Below are 18,080 nucleotides of genomic sequence, written 5' to 3' on the forward strand. Positions count from 1 at the left end.
AAGTCAAAAAGTGAAAATTATAATTGATTTACATATCCCTTAAAAGGAAATTAATATTGCTAAAAATTGCATAAGGAAGCTACAAAATTACACACATGTACACATACACATGTTTCACCAGTATGTTTGCTCTGGAAAATACAAAAATTTGAAAATGAGACTTTGTATTGATAAATTTCAAGCCAAATTTCAGATCAAAATTTTTAGAAAGAAAGGAAAAAAAAAAAAAAAAAGAATGAACATACAGACAGAAAAACCACAACATAATACTAAATATTCCTGGAACTGACAAAATTTTGTAACTAGAAATGACAGTCAATTTTCAATTTCTAAAAACACTTTGTTTTATTAAATAACTGTTAAATAGGATTTTTACAAAGAAAATTGCATAGAAAGGGATACAAATGTTTATGTTGCCAGAACATTCTGTGTTTCCCCATCATCTCTTGTCCACTATTATTACTTTTAGAAAATGGCCACAAAAGCACAGAGTCATGATGTCACCAATTCTCCTTCTTTCAGTGTCACCAGCCCTATTTTTCCTAAGGCAAGGAGGGCATCGGCACTCTGCAGAGTTGGTACGACGTCAGGTAGCAGCTCCACACTAAGCCAGCCTAGGGCTCGGCTCTCCGCTGGTGGCTGTCAGGTTCAGGGGGGAGCATCTCATGGCACTCAGGAAGAGCTGAGCAGATGCACGAGGTTTTCAAGACATTTCAAATGGTAGGCATTTAGAGGGCTTTCTTCTGGGTTTGAGAAAGCTGAGAGAAAAAAATTAAGAGTCTAGAAATACTAGTTTATTAAATTTAGTTCTATACTCAAGGGGTAGATACTCTTCCAGAAACATGAATCATATTTACTTACAAAAATGTTAGTTCTTGATGTACTAGAATAATAAGAATATTTTACATTTAAAAATTAATAAATCACAGAATTTATATTGTTTTATTAATGGTCTACCCAAAGAGTATTAAAAAATACAATTCCATAATGGATATCGTTAACTATAATCCTAGATGAATGCCATTACTTTTTAAAAAATATATTGTCTCTCCTAAAGCATAAACTTTAATGTAACCCAATTATTTGTTTTCTTCAGAAATTCATGGGCATAGCTAGAAAGGAAACAAAACTGCTCCCCTTATTTTAAAAAGAATCAGACTATATAAAAACACAGATTAATAGTCCACAGACTACTACAGTACAGGAAAGACATAGCTCAGTTGTTTTGAAATGTGTTCAGAGGATAAAACTGGTGTCACTTAAAATGAGTAACGTGCTTTGAAAAGAAAACTCTCTCCTATCATGCAGATCACAGGACAACATGGATACGGGGGGCAATGAAATCTATTCTCAGAAGATTGCAATTCAAATTGGTGATCTTAAATCAAAGCTTCTTGTTCAAGGTCAGTTCTAATTAGGCCCAGTTCTTATCACCTAAGAGCACACTTTAGCCCAGCGGCAGCCACTGGCAAAGAAAATTAGTACCAGGAAAAAACTGACTTGGGGAAAGATCACAGACACATTTTAAGAAATTATTATATCTCAAACCTTCATCTATTAGGATGTTTTACTATTTTAAAAAATGTTACAATGAAAGTCTAACTAAATATTGGCACATATAATGCTTTTGACAAAAAATAGCTCTGCAAAATTTAGTAATGGTGTAGAAAACTGTTGTTTTACTATGGCTTGTCTAAATATTTCAGTATCCTGAGAATTTAGTGGTTTCCAAGTTTAACTATAAAACTTACCTTTCTTTGCTAAGGAATATGCTTCATCTACTTTTCTTTTTATTGATGGGTTTTTCAACGTTGTTTTGGCCTGGAGATAATATAGACCAACCCATGAATTAGACTTATTCCCAAATGTCAAGAATTAGGATAATACAATACTAATTCTGTCCACTGTTAACTACAGTGTTAAACAGGTACCATAAAATACAATAAGGTAACTACAGAATTATACAGTTAGTGTGTCCTACTGTGGTAATCCCCCGACACCTTCGTCCTCCTCCTACCTCACCTAACCATTATCTGCTGTCCAATTACGCTTCTTACCTTCTCCTTTTGTCCTTCTCCCCTGATCTCAATTTGTTTTTTAAAACCAGTTAACCTTTAGTTTCAGTATTCATATTCCCTCAAATATCAGATTTTAGATGGGAGTATTTCAAAGGTTACCAGTCAGTTGGTCAAAAAAACATTTACTGGTGGTTACAAAGTGTCAAATCCTGTGTGCAGCCCAGGGGACAACAGGTGGGAGGGAGAGCAAGAGTCCCTGACCTTGGTGGGGCGGGTGCTGGAGGCAGGGTGGGACACGGCACAGTCGGGGACACTGGGCTGAGAGAACACCATTCTGGGAAGGCTGTCTAAAGGCACAGGGTTGTCTGGCTACTATTTTACCCCTAGATACTCACAGGTATTTTAGGAGTGAGATGTCTGCAATAAAAGAGAAGACCAAATGCCAGAGAACGGGAAGCTACAGGGCCTACTGTGCTGTGCATCTCTCTGGGCAGGCCTTCTACTGGCCTTTTAAGAATTGAACTAATTTTAAAAACTCAGCAATGATAAGTACAATAAACAACTGAATCATATATTTGGATAAAACTTATTTGGTCTTGTATCAATGTATTTTTCCTTGACACATCTTTTTGAAGAAATAATCTATATTAAAATTATAACACAATGGCAAATCAATTTAAATTAATAGGGAAATTCACTTAAAAGATACTCTTCTGAACTGGGGCCTCCTGATGATTAAATGATATAGATTTCAACTGATGGATTACTAACTGAATGAGTGAACAAAGAAAAGATGGGTCTTTGCCTTCATTTCTTTTTCTTTTTTCTTTTCTAATACTCCTCTGATATCCTTGGATGCACCCTCACAGGCCTGGCTGTTTGCCCCCAATTCATAAGATGATTTTTAAAACTGACCTTCTGGTAATTATATGTCAAAGCCCAAAGTGCAGCTGCTGCAATCCTCTGAGCATTTTGATTCTTACTTTCCAGACAGGCAGCTAGTATGGTAATGACTTTTTCTAAAAACAAACACATTAAAAAAAAATAAAGTTTAGTCCCAGATATTAAATGCACTCTTATTTTGGATTCATCAGATACCCCTTTCTCCAAGTTGGTATCACAGCACTGTGGCAACTTTTGCTCTATGGAAAAAAAAAAACTCAAAAAGAGTTATTTTCATGACAGGCACAAATCTCTTGGCCCAAGCTCAACAGAGGTACATTCACTTAAGGACAACAGTAGTGCAAATAAGTACATAATGAATTATATTAGTGAGTTATTCAATGATAGCTAATATTTGAGTATGCAGGAAAATAGATTTGCCATCATCAAAAATTATAAAGACCAATACACAACACATCATATCATGGGTTAAAGGTAAAATAGTTGAGAAATACTACACTGATTACAATTTAAAAAAAAAAAAAAAACTAAACATTTTAAAGGAATTTTATGTGGGTGTGTATATCAGAGGAAAAATTGATTTAAATTGCATACCAATACACGATATGTCCACTTTACAAAGCCAGCTTGAGCAAAAATGGAGCCTTACTAATTATGTACCAATCTATTCATTTCAAATGATGATTCAGAAGTCCCCTTCTAAGGTAATTGTCAAGGTATTTCAGAACAATATTTGAACTTACTTTATTATTTATTTTTATATATCACCAAACTGTATTACATTATTTACCATCTAAATTGTATGATTTTAGCATGTTGCATTTTTAAGGCCAAGGTACTTGCTACTGGAAATTCTCTACATTACGTGAATATTAACCAATCCCTGCCCATCAGGAATGTAACTAATTAAAATAACCCTGTTCAATGGTAAGGTTTGTGTCTGCTCATTGACATGTACTCCAACCACATGTGCTAGTGCCTTACAGAGGCTACCTGAATAAAATATTTCATAATTAAACAAAAATTTTAAGTGCTTCTATTTGATTTTTTTTTTTAATTTTAAGAAATTTTAAATCTTTCACAGGTAAAAAGGAAAGAGGGAGGGAAGGAGTGGGGGAGGGAGCGAGGGAAGGAAGGAAGGAAGGAAGGAAGGAAGGAAGGAAGGAAGGAAGGAAGGAAGGAGCAAGAGAGCTACCTGTTCCATCCAGAACTCAAATTGTGTAGGGAGAAGGTGATGTGGGAGGTACATGTGGAACAGCAATTTCCTGCCACACTGACCCCTATTGCCTGCATTCCTCATCTGTAATATCTAGCTCCCTTTAGTTTTCCTGTATCATGGCCTATCCATACCTAGTCACATAAACAATTATCAGGCATAACTTATCATGTGAAGCTATGGCTGATATTTCTTACTCAGCAAGGGCAATGGCAGACGGGAGGGTGATTTTCTTACGTTCTAGATGAGTAGCAGCAATCAATGTTTTTACATATTAAACCAAACATTCAGAACACAGACCCCTGTTATCTAAGTTTATATCATAACTCCTTCAACTAGTTACTGTCTCTTAAAATGTCTGAAGTACATACATAGGTCAATTAATGTGGTGAATTAATATGGCCCTTTCTGATAGTAGGTCAGCTTTTTTTAAAACCACATTTTAAAGCACATATATATAGGCTGAGGTTGTGGCTCAGTGGTAGAGTGCTTGCCTAGCACATGTGAGGCACTGGGTTCAATCCTCAGCAGCTCATACAAATAAATAAATAAAGATATTGTGTCCATCTACAACTAAAAATATTAAAAATAAATAAAACATGTATAAGAAAAAAGCTCATAATACATTTTTAAGTTTAATAAATCAGTATAAATTCCCTTTTTTCCTCCCTTTCCCATTTAAATATATAAATAACCTCAGGAGTATAATACTCAAATAGAGTTAATTGTGAAATGATGAGTTTTAAATACTTTTCTTCATAAATTGACTTCATGATTCTAAGTTTAGGGTTGTCATGTCAGTAGCCTCAAATCAGTGACAGTGAGATATTTACACCATGAAAGTCAACAAATGCTATAATCAAGAGTGAATTACTGGTAAAACTAATAGATTTCAGTTTTATGAGTATATTCTGCACAGGGGTAAGAAGTAATTATAGCAGTATATTATTAGCTGATTAAATGATACTAAACTTATGGGGAAAAGAGCAAATTAGGAGGCAGTTTCATTTGTTAAATCATGACAATGTTTACCTTAAATCGGCTATGGATACAAAAGTTCAGGAAAAAACAATGAAAGTATTCTGTGAGAATCAACTGGTTATACAGAATTCACAATAAAGAGTATTACTTTTTTAGTTATTCTCTGGGTATGCTATCTATCCTTTTTGCAATCATATTTATACACTTATACATATATAATAAAATTATATATATTCAATATATATTCCACCCCTTTTACCCTCCAAGAGCTAAAATATTTACCAGAATATCTGTGCCCTTGTCAGATTATGCCAACAAGGTTATGGGAACTTCACAAAAGTAACAATTATTTCCTCTTTTTCTACTCTGAAAGAGACTGCATATGTTTGGAATTATTTTTACTTTGATCTTCAGGAGAACTTACTAGTGAAGCTAGCTGCATCTAGAATTTTTTTTTTTTTTCCCAGTACCAGAGACCAGTGAACTATGTCCCCAGCCTTTTTAAATTTTTATTTTGAGACAGGCTTTCACTAAGTTGCCTACGCTGACCTTGAACTTGGGATCCTCCCCAGTAGCTTCGGTCACAGGAGTTTGACGCCATGCTTAGTTAGATCTAGGATTCTCTATAATTATATTTTTTTAATGGATTTTATATGGTTAGATTTTTTTTACTAATTCAATATCTCTTACCATTATTGGACTTTCTGGTTTTCTAGAATAAGTTTTTCTAAAGTTACTTTTTTCAAAGAAAATGTCAATTTCACCATTTTTGGTTTTCTGCACATTGGCTCTGATGTGTCTAGGAATAAATTATTTTTATTCATCGGCTTGGATTTATCTGGGTCTCTTGAATCTGTTTTGTAGTGTCTTAGAATAAAATTCTAGAATAATGCTGTCTGACACAACTTCCTACAATATTTATAACAATCAGTGCTGCTTAATAAGATAGTTACTAGCCTTATAGCTACTGTGACTGACAACCCTAATATTTAATTTTGATTTATTTAAGTTTAAATTTGAAGTAGCTACATGTGGCTCACAGGTTATCATACTGTGATATGATTTCCTCTTTTTCTACTCTGAAAGAGACTGCATACTGTTCAGGGAAGGTCTAGAAATTCTACTTAGTTCTTGTTTCAAATCTCTTATTTTTCAATTTCCCAGTCCCTGAAGGCATTTTCAAGCTTGTCATTTACTTATCTAAATATGGTATTATTAAAGTTATTTTTTAAAACTATATTTTATACTCCTAGTATTTGAAGTCAGGCAGAGAAGTTGGCATGTTTTCCTCTGTTGGTTCTAGCTCCTGCTGCCAAGTTTCCTAATGTACCTGATTAACTTTGTACTGGTTCATGCTTTGAAAAATTATTTGTAGAAGTTTCTTGAGGTCTAGTATAAACTTGTTCTGCTTTTCCTAAGCACTCAGGGACCACCTTAAAACAAGTTCTCAGCCCACTCACACCAAGCATTCCTGGGTGCAGAGCTGTGGGAGGGAATTTGTGTTGCTCAGGCTGACTTTCATTTTATTTATTTTTTCACCTTTCTTTACTGTCATCTGGATGAGAATTAGAGGAGAAAATCTATTCTAATTTGCTCTTCTCCTAAGAGAATGGTTCTCCTGAGTTTTAGCTTCATTCAGGAGAGTGCCACCTTGGAGGGTCTTGACATCTGTTCTAGCATTTCTTAGCAATTGTCCTTGGGCAAAAGAATTTCTATACACTTCTTACTTCTCTGGGTATTAGATTTTGATCAAAATTGGCCTGAAGTTTCCCACTATCTCTTCAGCTATTTTTTTTTTTGTGGTGAATTTTAATAAAGCTTATCTAGCATATTTTTGTTATTTTCAAAGGACGTTTAGCCTGACATTACCAGAAACAAAAAATGCCATGAATCTATTTTTAACAGCAAGCCCAAGCCCCAATGCACATTTCACTCCTAACCATCTACACCAGATGTCTGAGTTCTACTGATCAGAGGCATGTCTGCCTTCCTGGTAGATTTTTAAGCTAGATGATCCTGCCAAGACCTCCACTCTGGATCCCCATGAGGAAAAAGGGGGCACAGCCTGTGATACGCCTTAAACAGTTCCACACAGAACCTGCACAGCTATTGTCTCCCATGTTAACGCTGCCTTGAAAGCCCACTGAGATCAAGTCTTTGGGATATGGGGAGGCTCCTTTTAACTAAAAGTGTATTCATCTGCTTTAAGCTAATGAAGGATGGAAAGCACTGCTGACTACAAGAAAATACTGAAAATAAATCCAGAGACATGAAGAAGTAGAAAATGCAGACTTCTCCTTCAGCTCCCTAAAGCCTTTCCTTTTCCCTGCTCTTAATAATAAAGTGTAATAAGTAGTTACCAAAGACAAAATTCCTTCTGAGAAAGGTGAATAAAGAATAAGATCCAAAAGAATGGGATCCTAATTAAGAGTAAATTATACTCCATGTATGTGTAATATGTCAAAATACACTCTACTCTTATGTATATGTAAAAAGAACAAATAAAAAAAAATAATAAAATCCCCCAAAAGAATAAGAGATGCTGCTGAGTAGCTCCAGTGACTCAAGAATGGCAACAGATGTTTCCTGGGCCATCTCGTTGCTCAGAGGTAGGGCTGGTTGTCCTCATTTTACAAACGTGAGGACTGAAGCAGGTACGGCAGAACAGAATGAAAACAACCTCTGATGTACACTCCCATCGACGAAGAGCACAGTGTCAGTGGAGAAGCAGTGAGAATCAAGAGTAGTTAATGAGGGGAGTTAAAAGCTGACTGAACTTTAAAAATGCTTCTATACATTTCCTGAAATTTAATAATTATTATCAGGAAAACAGAATCATTACCGTACACACAGCAGAGCATAGGCAGAATTATTTCCATTCACTTGGAAAAATGTGTGTCATGGAAAAAAGCCTTTGAGAAAAGATTACATGAAACACATGGAAGGAAAAAAGACTAGACTCTACAAGATGCAGGTTCTGGAGGTCGGGGGGAGTCCAGGAATAAATAGATATACATTGAAATGCAGAGTGTATCCTAGTGTTGATGCAAAGGAGAAATAAAACAAAGGGAAAGGGGAAGAGAGTGGTGGGCAGGGAACAGGGGGCAGGGAAGGTCCAACTTTAACTGGTGGGTCTGCAAAGTCTTCCCTGACACAGCTGTATTTGCTCAAAGACAGAGAGGCGATCTTGCAGCAGAAACAAGGAGAGCCAAGGTCAGCAAGCACCCCTACATACAGTTTGTCCTCCTGTATCCAGTTTGTCCATGGGGATAACATGATTTATTAACATCCAGAGACTCCAGGCAGCTCAAAGAAGGCAAAGCCTTGCCTGACTCATTCCCCCAGCCCCTGCAACATAAATACCTGGCAAATTAAAAAATTATTTTGTGTTTTAACAGCCAATGAATAACCACATATATAAAAGCACGTTTGTGTGTGTGAATACTTACCATTAGCCAGAATCTTGGGCTTATTTGCAGGACTGAAGCAAATATTATGAAAAATAAGAAGTGGTATGTAAGGGCTGCTCTTATGCTTGTATTTGCTAATCTCAGTAAGTAAGTCTAAACAGCCATCAAGCCTCAGGATCATTTGCTGCCCATCTTCTCCAAAAGATATATTCAAGAGTAACTTCAACCAAAGAATGGTCAGATTACTGAGATGTTTATTTCCTCCTTTTGGCAATGTTAGAGACAGAAAGTTCTGTAAGAAGTTACTCTGTGGATAAACAGAGAGAATATTATTTTCTTCTTGGGTCTTTGTCATTATTTACCTAGTCCCTTTGTGACCAATTAGCTAGCATTATGGTATCCTCTTTTCTAACCTAAATTTCTCCTTCCTCCCAAATACTGTCTGAATACTTCATCTATATCATTTCCAAGTATAAGTGAAAAGGGTAAGAGGAACAAAATAGTGCTCAAATTTTAATTTCAGCTCATTTTTTTTTTCTCCTGATGATGGAATTCAGTAAGCTATAGTCAACTCAATTATTCAGGATTGATAATTCAGTTTGGGGATTACTTTAGGCCTCTTGAATTTTCTCTTTCTGTCTGCCTTCTGGCAATTTTGCTACTCATTAAAAAATTTCCTATGGAGAGGAAAACGAAACAAAACCCCAGTCTGGAAAACTAGTTAAGAACTCTGGTAATAGTGGGGTATTTTGTAAAAACTCTGGTTATAGTGGGGTATTTTGTAACAACTCTGGTAATAGTGGGGTATTTTGTAACAACTCTGGTAATAGGGGGGTATTTTGTATCATTATAGCTACAAGTGTTTGCTTTTTTTTTTTTTTTCAGTCTATAGTTCCATTCTCTATTCCCTTATCCCACTTGCTTATCATTACAGAAATTAATTTCTCATGGCTATGTGTCATTCTATTAAACTTACAGATGAGAGAGATCTATTACTTGAACTGTAAGAGTTATATCAACCTTCAAATAAAGTCCCTTCCACAAAACCCTACCAAGCTCTGAACTATTTGAAAGATAACATATTATTGTCTAGAGTCATCTATATGCAAACAAAATATAAAAAGTACTATATCAAATTGAAATCCACGATGGCAATATGGAAACCAGAAGTGGTTGGACATTTTAGAAGTGAAATGCACTCATTCAACTTTTATAACTGCACAGAGTAACTCATCTCTCCCTGTTTAATCTACTCCAGCTTGTCTCTTGGGTTCTCCTATTCCTAAATCAGGAGGTTAGCTTTAATTTGTAAAATTAATCTTGAGACTTTTACAAAAAGAATCCTGATTATACATATAAAATGGGCTGCAAAAATATTAGCAATATTTTCCAAGCAACAAATACACTATAAAATGACATGCCCATTTTAAATAACATTTGCCATCACTCATGCCTATTTCTCATTTCTCAGCCCAGAATGATGCTCTTAGATTTACACCCTATCTTTCCTATTCAGCTAGATTCGATCATGATATCGGAGATTAAGGGATGACCATAGCAATAAAATATATGTCAGTGCTTTAAAATGCACACATCCTATGGACATCCCTCCTCTTTGTTAGATCTAAAGATAATTTTAAACAATTTTATGCACCAGTTAGAAAGTGCAGAAATCTCATGGCAGAAAGAGCAGACATTTTACAACTGAATTGAATAACAGCTCTGGCTGCATTTTCTAATCCCTACTGATGAATAACAGAAAGGTGGAACTCTAGCATCCTCATGCCCACCGATGGGTGACAGAGAGGAGGAACTCGGGTGTCCAGGCTCATTATTGCTATTAAGTCATTGGAGTTTCCGCACTGGAACAGAAGAAAGTGACTTGACTGTTATGCTCTGAATGTGATTACAGTTGATCACAATGTTCTTCAGTATAGCACCAGAATCACAGAGTGAAAGGTGAAGATACCTTAGAGATCATTTTGTTTAACCTAATTATTATAAAAATAAATTTTTTAAAAAAATGAGGCATAAAGAGAGTCACTCGGAGTCACACAGTGAGTCACACAGTGAGAACAGTGAGACTTGGCTCTGAGGTTCCCCCGGAGGTCTGCTCTGCTTTCTGTTAGCATGTTCACTAAGCCTAGTTCTGTGTTCCCAGCTCTGTTCTCACTACATGCTTTTTCATTCTGCAGGATGGTAATCACACACATTTAGTTCAAGAAGACTTCTCCTGTTACAAGTGACATATACAAATATTTGAATACATATATGAAATTTATTCACATACACCAACACAACTTATAATCTCTCTCTCTCATACACACACACACACACACACACACACACATAAATGACATGCATGTGAACATACATATGAAGAAGCCACACAGCCATATGCTGGTAAATAATAAACTGGTTCCATTCCCTGAATGTTTTTGCCAAATTATAAAGTGTGAATAATCCCACCATGGCTGATTTCAAGATCACATGATATTGACAAGCTTGAACTTTTCTGAAACTCCCAAGAGCCAGTGGGAGGTCACTTCAGCACACCTCTGAAAACATTTTCATTGTAAGAATGACAATTCCATTTCCTAGTAAGACAGATTTTTTTTATATTTGTTTGGTGATTACCTCAAATTATCATTTGGGGCTTCAAAGAGATGAAACAGTAGAGGAAAAGGAGACTCAGTTCTTAACAGATACTATCAACCTTTGCAATTTATCTTGTTCTTCAAGCAAAACAAACAGTAGCAATCAAATTACTATTTCATGTAAACAATAGTAATAGATAATCTGATCACATTCAAGTTTTAAGGAATTTATCCAACTAGGAACTTTATTTACATACATTAAAACACAGATCTTGACTGCACATGTATATGAGAATTTGTTTAACTAGTTCCCTCCCTTTTAAAGTATCCAAAGTTAAATCAGTGGTAAGAGTAAAGTTCTGGAACAGAAATCCCAGAGAACTCATAAAATTTCCTATTAGGTCATAAAGAAGTTAAAGTCTAACTGGGTAAAAGAGGGCTGTGATTTCATAAACCATTTGTCAATGTAAATTGAACTGAGATTGTTACTGCTCAATTTGGTCTGTTTAAAGACCATATATATTACTTTTATGATATTCAATAAATGTAAGACAGCTGTCTTTCTAACATCACCATTTCTGAGAGTAGTAAAACAAAAATCTCAAAACTAATAAGGATAAACTAAAAGGAAAAGGCAAGATCATAGCCTAGCTTCTGTCACTTTTTATCAATAGTGAACCTCTTAATCTTCTTAAAATCCTTTTAAAAAACCTCTCAAAATTATAATAAATTTATCCTAGAAATTGAGCTCTAAACTTTTGATTGGAAGTATTATTTAATGGAATATCTCCTTTATGATAGGCAGGACAATTTAAGTACTTACCTTTTGAATTACTCCTTTACAGTCATGAGACAAGGCCAGGTTTGAAAGAAACAGAAAAACCGTCTGCTGAATGTTGGTGTTCTCGAGAGGCATCTGAGAGGCCAATTTTAGGATACACAGCATCAGAGAGCTGCTGGAGGCTCCTCTGTGTGCAGCGTGAACGGGATATTGTCCATAACTTGACCAGCAAAGAGAACTGCAACCTTCAAAACAGCAGCCAATCATGTTATCTTCTTGTCTCCACTGTTTAGTGTTAAAAACACTATCTAGTAAAGCATATCTGCCTATCAAAGTGACTTAGCCAACTAACCTGTGAATTGCAAATCAGCACTGAAGGCTGATGCAGATGTCTACTTTCAATCTAACAGATTTACAGTATTCACTGAAGACCTAACAAATACAGTATTTTAAAAAACCAGTTTTTTTCTTTTAAAAAAGAATAAAACCAGCATAATAGGGTTGTTTTTTAAAAATATTTCCTAGAGAAAATATCTGAATAAAAGCCTGAATGGAAGAACAGAATTTTAGAAATATGAGGTAACTTGGTCTAATGCCTTCATTTTACAGAAGAGACAAATGAAGAACACAGGTGTCTGGGACAGTGGGTAGTGCAATGCTGTTCTCTGTTAGAGTCTGTAAACAAGTCAAAATAACACCTGGCATTTTGTCAGGGGAATGTTAAAGTTCGTAAACAAGTCTGGATGGTGCCTGGCAAAATGCCAGAGGGAGTGGTTTGAGAAGTAACAAAAGCAAGCTATTAAGTGTGGAGATTCCTTATTGGTTGACTGATGTATCTAGTTTATGCTAATTAGATAAGCTGTGTGGAATGTATAAATACTGCTCCTGTCCTGCAATAAACGGCTTCCACTCCTGCTGTATCAATCTACACAAGTTGTTTGTCCCCCCCCCCCCCCTTATTTTGCTGCAGCCGGACTGCGGCAGTTCTCCATGGTAGACAAGTAAAGACACTGTGCAGAAAAGCCAGTGATTGTTCAAGCTCACACAGCTGATAGGCAGAGAGAGCCAGCAGTGGCATGTAACTGGCTTTCTAGAGCTTAGTGATTTTCAGTAAGTAACCATGTGAGATGTACCAAGGAAGAAAGATAATCAGAAAAGAATTGGAAATACAGTTTAATGCTTAATTGGTAAGACTGTACTGTAACAAAACCCTAAGGTGGAATCAACTTGTGAAAGCAGCTAGAAGGAGGTAGGCTTGTACATAATCACACCAGAATCAAGATATTCTGTAAAATAACTCATAAAAGATGAGTAAACACAAAAAATACAGCAAACTTTCCTGTATTAATAACCTTAGAGCTGTATTAAAATACCACTGTTACCACTAACTGTTACATGAAACTGTCATTACACAATAGAGTTTTGCTCGGAAACAAACCAGACTGAAAAGTAAAATGTTTCTTTTTTAGGTGTAACCTAACCACTTCTAATATTTATTTCAATTTTAAGTATAAAAATGACAAATTATAATTTCAGAAGATTTGTACTAAAGCACAAATTTCTTTTGTTTAACATTTAGCAACTGACTCTTTACTCCTCCTTACTTCCCTAAACCCTAAATTAAAGAGCAAAGGTAAGGTCAAGGAGAACAACCTAGAGACCAAAGCTTCCCTCAGAGAGGAGCTGATCTGGCCAGGAGGATGCTGAGCTGGAAGATGCACTGAGAGGAGACTCTCCAAGCAGAACAAGGGATGAAGAAAGTGAGCAGCAGCAGAAGGAAGACAAGGACAGTCCTGTACTAGACTCAAATATATAAATGGCAATTCAAGGTTCAAGAGCCTGGAGGCCTGTTTCTACTTGTTCCTACTGGCTGGGCTTCTGAGGCACAGTGCTCTAGAGGTGTCAGACCAGTCAAAGGAATAAGCTATCAGGGCATGTAGAAGTGAAAAGATGGGCTCCCACCTGTCCCGCCCCTTCCTGGACAGCCCACATATTTGGAAACTCCTGAGGAGGAGTTACATGCTGCCAGATGAAAGCACACACACTTGCCAACCAGACAAACCTCACGTTTCTGACCATAAGCTGTCAGTGGTGCTTCACAGCCAGCTGTCCTGCTTCACTCTCTACAATGTCTGCTTGCCCTCCCGGCTCAAAGCAGCCTTCTCAAAACCTCTTGTCTTTGCTCCCTCTCATAAATAATGAAAAAAGGAGAAATATGGTGAGAAAATCAGAACTACCCACCTAAACCACTCCCAGATTCCTGACTCACAGAAGCCATGAGATGATGACATGACTATGTGGCACAGGTGCTCAATTTGGGGGTAATTTGAACAGCAGCAATACATAACTAATAAAACTCCCAACAATATTTTACATCTCCAATGAATTCAACTTCACCTTAGTTTTTTTACTTGCTTGAATACAGATACCTCAGACTTAACATGACCAAACAGTACTCTTGATTCCTACTTTAAATCCAAGTCAAATCCAGAGCTTTATCATTTTAATAAATGGTACTACTATGCACTCAGGTCCGTTTCCCCAAATGAGGCTCATCCTGGATACCTTTCTTTCCTTTCTACCTTCCACCAGCACATTCTCTTGACTCTTCCTGAACTGTCCAATGACTCTCCCCTGTCGACAAACATATTCCTAAAATATCTGTCTGCTCTACTATAATACCTACAAGCAATCTTGTCTTTGACTAATAATATATCCTTTATAAGTAGAAGAAATACTTCAAAATATATGTTTTTCCTGTCCACCTTAACATTGATGTAATGTTAACAACCACAGTAATCAGTATGAAAGCAAGTACTCTATAGTTTATTATTAAAAGGCAACATTGGGTTCTAGTTACCATTTGGAAAATTTGCAGTATAGACACAAAGCAACTGCAAGGCATTCTGCATCAGTGAATCGTCCATCAAAAGCCAAGGCCAGAGAGAGTGCAAGACAGGGACAAGATGAGCTTCAAGAGCCGCTTCCTGTTGTGGAAAGAAAGTAAGGACAGCCATGAGTCTAAATATATGAAAATACAAAATTAAATTCAAATTCAAAACACTGTCACTAACATAAGACAAAAATTGAAATCGAATTGGGAATTAGCTCAGTAGGTAGAGTGCTTGCCTTGCATGCACAAGGCCCTGGGTTCAATCTCCAGCACCACAGAAAAAAAAAAAAAAAGTTGAATTCATCTTCATTCTCCATAATGAGGAGGGGAATCAGATCCTGTAGACAGCTGGGCATAGTGGGTCACACCTGTAATCCCAGTAACTTGGGAGGCTGACAAAGGAGGAGTGCAAGTCTGCGCCCAGCCTCAGTAACTTAGTGAGGCCCTAAGCAACTAAGTGACATTGCATCAAAATAAAAAATAAAAAAAGGGCTGGGGATGTGACTCAGTAACCCTGTGTTTAATTCACAATACCAAAATTAAAAAAGGATCCAGCAGACAGTCTTGCCATAGAGCTACAGGGCTCTACACAAAGCTGCCCTGAGCACAGCCTGGCCTTCAACACCAGGGTGGCCAGGATATGCTAGTCAGAGAAGAAATGCAGAAAACAGCTTCTATAACATATAAATCATGCAAGAAAGTGGTATGGTCCAACAAGGGGTAACTAACTTAGGTGGTCAATAAATGGTAATTTCTTGTTAAGTAAACATTCTCATCAACTCTGCCCAGTCTCTGTCTTGTCTCTCTCCCCCCATGGTGTGAGTGTGTGTATGTGTGTAATTACTATTTTTGAGCAATTTAAATATGATACAATTCATTCTAAATATTGTTGTGTGAACAAATCCTACATAACGAAGTTTTTACTTCAAAAGTCAATGACCGCTGACAGCCTTATAAACACAACCACTTGCACTATGTTCTGCCATCTTCTTTACCTATTATGCCCCATCATAAACATAGATAGCTATAAAAACTTATACAATTTCATAAGACTCCTATAAGATGGCTAAACTTAAGTTTTTATAGGTGTCCTATATGTAAGACTGTGAGACATAATGAATTAAACAGGAATTTTTACTGCCATGTGCACTTATGAGCACATTTTCATAAACATACACACCCTACACAATTTTATGCAGCATCAAATAGACTAGAAGTTATTCCCAGTGTTCAAAGCATAAGCTTTGCAGTTATTCCCAATATTCTTCTCCATGTTTAGAGCTCTCTGTAAGTGTAATACTTTATTCCCATCAGACTACTTCAAAATATAAATTGTTAGTCCTGTTTTATTTAACATAGGTTAAGGAATACATGATCGATGTTAATTTTCTACATAATGTTTTTTCCATAAAAGGAATGAAATCAGTGTTGAGAATAACAATGAGATTAGGTGCATCCATTTCTGAGAATTAACTCTGAGTTTAAGGGCCAATCAACCCTGTATTTACATAAAATTCAAAAAGTTTCCCATTTTTTCTCCTCTATTATCTCAATAAAAATTAAACTGTTTAATACCAATTTTGCTACCAACATTTTGAAAAGGATCTCTACTTACTTTACATTCTTCATTTTGATAAAGGCAGTTTCTTAGGAGCTGCATGGCAATGCTCAACTCTTTAATAAAACCATCCTCCTGTTTAAACAAGAAGGTAAAAACTGTGAACATAGGAGCATGCTCCACTTTTCATATATAGTAACTCACTCCCTTGTGGGTCACAAGCTGTGCTCTAGTCTTGCCTGACCACATAACTTTGAGGGGACTGACAAGCTAACGATCTCTGAAAGATGACCACATCTCAAGAAATGCACCCACCACAGAAAAGCTATTTCTGTTCTATCAAGCATGAAGGAACTTGGATATATAATAGCCTCTATGTTTCATCTCAATAAAGTGAGGCAGGTTCTGACTGATTTTCAATCATATCAGGTGTGGGCTGACTCTCTCAGTGATGGAGTAAGGGCTTTTTGCTAGTGAGGAAAGAGGAAAAGACATAAGAACAGAAATCGACAAACATGAATCAATCCCCTGCATCCACCAAATTATTAAGTAAAGCTTTGCCTTATTTTCTTACTAGTTATTTCATAGAGGGCTGCTACTATGGTCTTACACACACACACACACACACACACACACACAGGTATATTTGTACATTTATATATTCATACATATATACATTCATTTTGTGAGTAAGTCTGTGGAACAGATCTTACTGATCATGATTATTATTAACCATAGTTCTTATATAATAATTAGGTTATTCTATGTTCACATGAAAATGTAAATTAACCATGAATTAAGCAGACTCAATGCCAGATGAGACATTCAGAAGTCACAGAAGGAGTTAAACAGAGATTAAGAATACCAGCTTTGCAACCTCTCAGATGTGGAGACAAATTCTGGTCTCATCAACTGCCAGCATGAGAGTCTGTGCTCATGAGTGTTTGTCTATGAGATAACAAATATGAAATATCTGATAGTGCCTCACATATTGTAAACACTTATTAAATTACATTTATTATAGATCTCGCTTTGAGAACTTAGGCTTGCTTTTAAAGACATTTAGTATTAAAAAACCTATCTAGTATAGTATCATAGTATCATGCAGATGTAGATATCACAAAATACATATTTTATATGTGTAATGTATTATATACATTTTATATATACAATAAGTGTGTATGTGTGTATAAATAAATAAATATATATATATATATATATATATATCCAGAGAGAGCGAGCGAGCACAAAGTTTTACCTAAAGACCTTCAAGTAAGAATTAAGGGAGAAAAAAATGCCCACAATCTCCTAATGTAGAAATGCCATTAATTTACCAGACTGCATTTTTCTTCTAAATCAGACATGCGTTTCAACCTTGCACTCATTTATAGGCATAAGGACACTGCAGAGATGGTCACCGTGTGCATTCATTCCTTTATCCCAGGAGTTCAGGATGCAAAGTCACCTTTTTTTTCAGTACTGCTTTTCCAGGCCGCAGAGAATCGAGGTTCAGTTGTGCATTAATGTGCTTCATCTGCTCCATGCAGTTGTCTATGAGATCAGCTGAAAGATAAAATTTGTAAGTCAAAATATTTCATTTCTAAATAAGTTAAAACCACATATAATCAGAATCTCCAAAACAATTATATTTCTGACCCACTTATTCTAGTGTTTTCAGCAAGAGATAAATAAATATGGGAAAATAGTGGGGGGGGGGGGGGGG

At 36.1% G+C, this 18,080-nt stretch overlaps 1 protein-coding gene across 8 annotated transcripts in view; it reads right to left on the minus strand.

Moving 5' to 3' along the window:
• Positions 1-319: 319 nt before the first annotated feature.
• The window catches only part of Rttn (rotatin), a 163,839-nt gene continuing 146,078 nt past the window's right edge, over positions 320-18,080 (minus strand). For 6 of the 8 annotated variants that reach the window (XM_048806632.1, XM_048806633.1, XM_048806635.1 and 3 more), the window contains 8 exons: positions 17,823-17,920; positions 16,415-16,492; positions 14,767-14,893; positions 11,949-12,151; positions 8,568-8,835; positions 2,934-3,037; positions 1,752-1,821; positions 320-758 (listed from right to left, as the gene is read on the minus strand). In XM_048806632.1, coding sequence (XP_048662589.1) covers positions 673-758; positions 1,752-1,821; positions 2,934-3,037; positions 8,568-8,835; positions 11,949-12,151; positions 14,767-14,893; positions 16,415-16,492; positions 17,823-17,920 — 1,034 coding nt within the window. In that variant the 3' untranslated portion in view covers positions 320-672. Of the gene's footprint in view, positions 759-1,751; positions 1,822-2,933; positions 3,038-8,567; positions 8,836-11,165; positions 11,264-11,948; positions 12,152-14,766; positions 14,894-16,414; positions 16,493-17,822; positions 17,921-18,080 lie in introns of those variants that run through there. The other 2 variants (XM_048806634.1, XR_007348943.1) reach the window with 2 other exon arrangements.

This window comes from Marmota marmota, unplaced genomic scaffold, assembly GCF_001458135.2.
Source record: "Marmota marmota marmota unplaced genomic scaffold, marMar, whole genome shotgun sequence".
NCBI classification, from domain to species: Eukaryota; Metazoa; Chordata; class Mammalia; order Rodentia; family Sciuridae; genus Marmota; species Marmota marmota.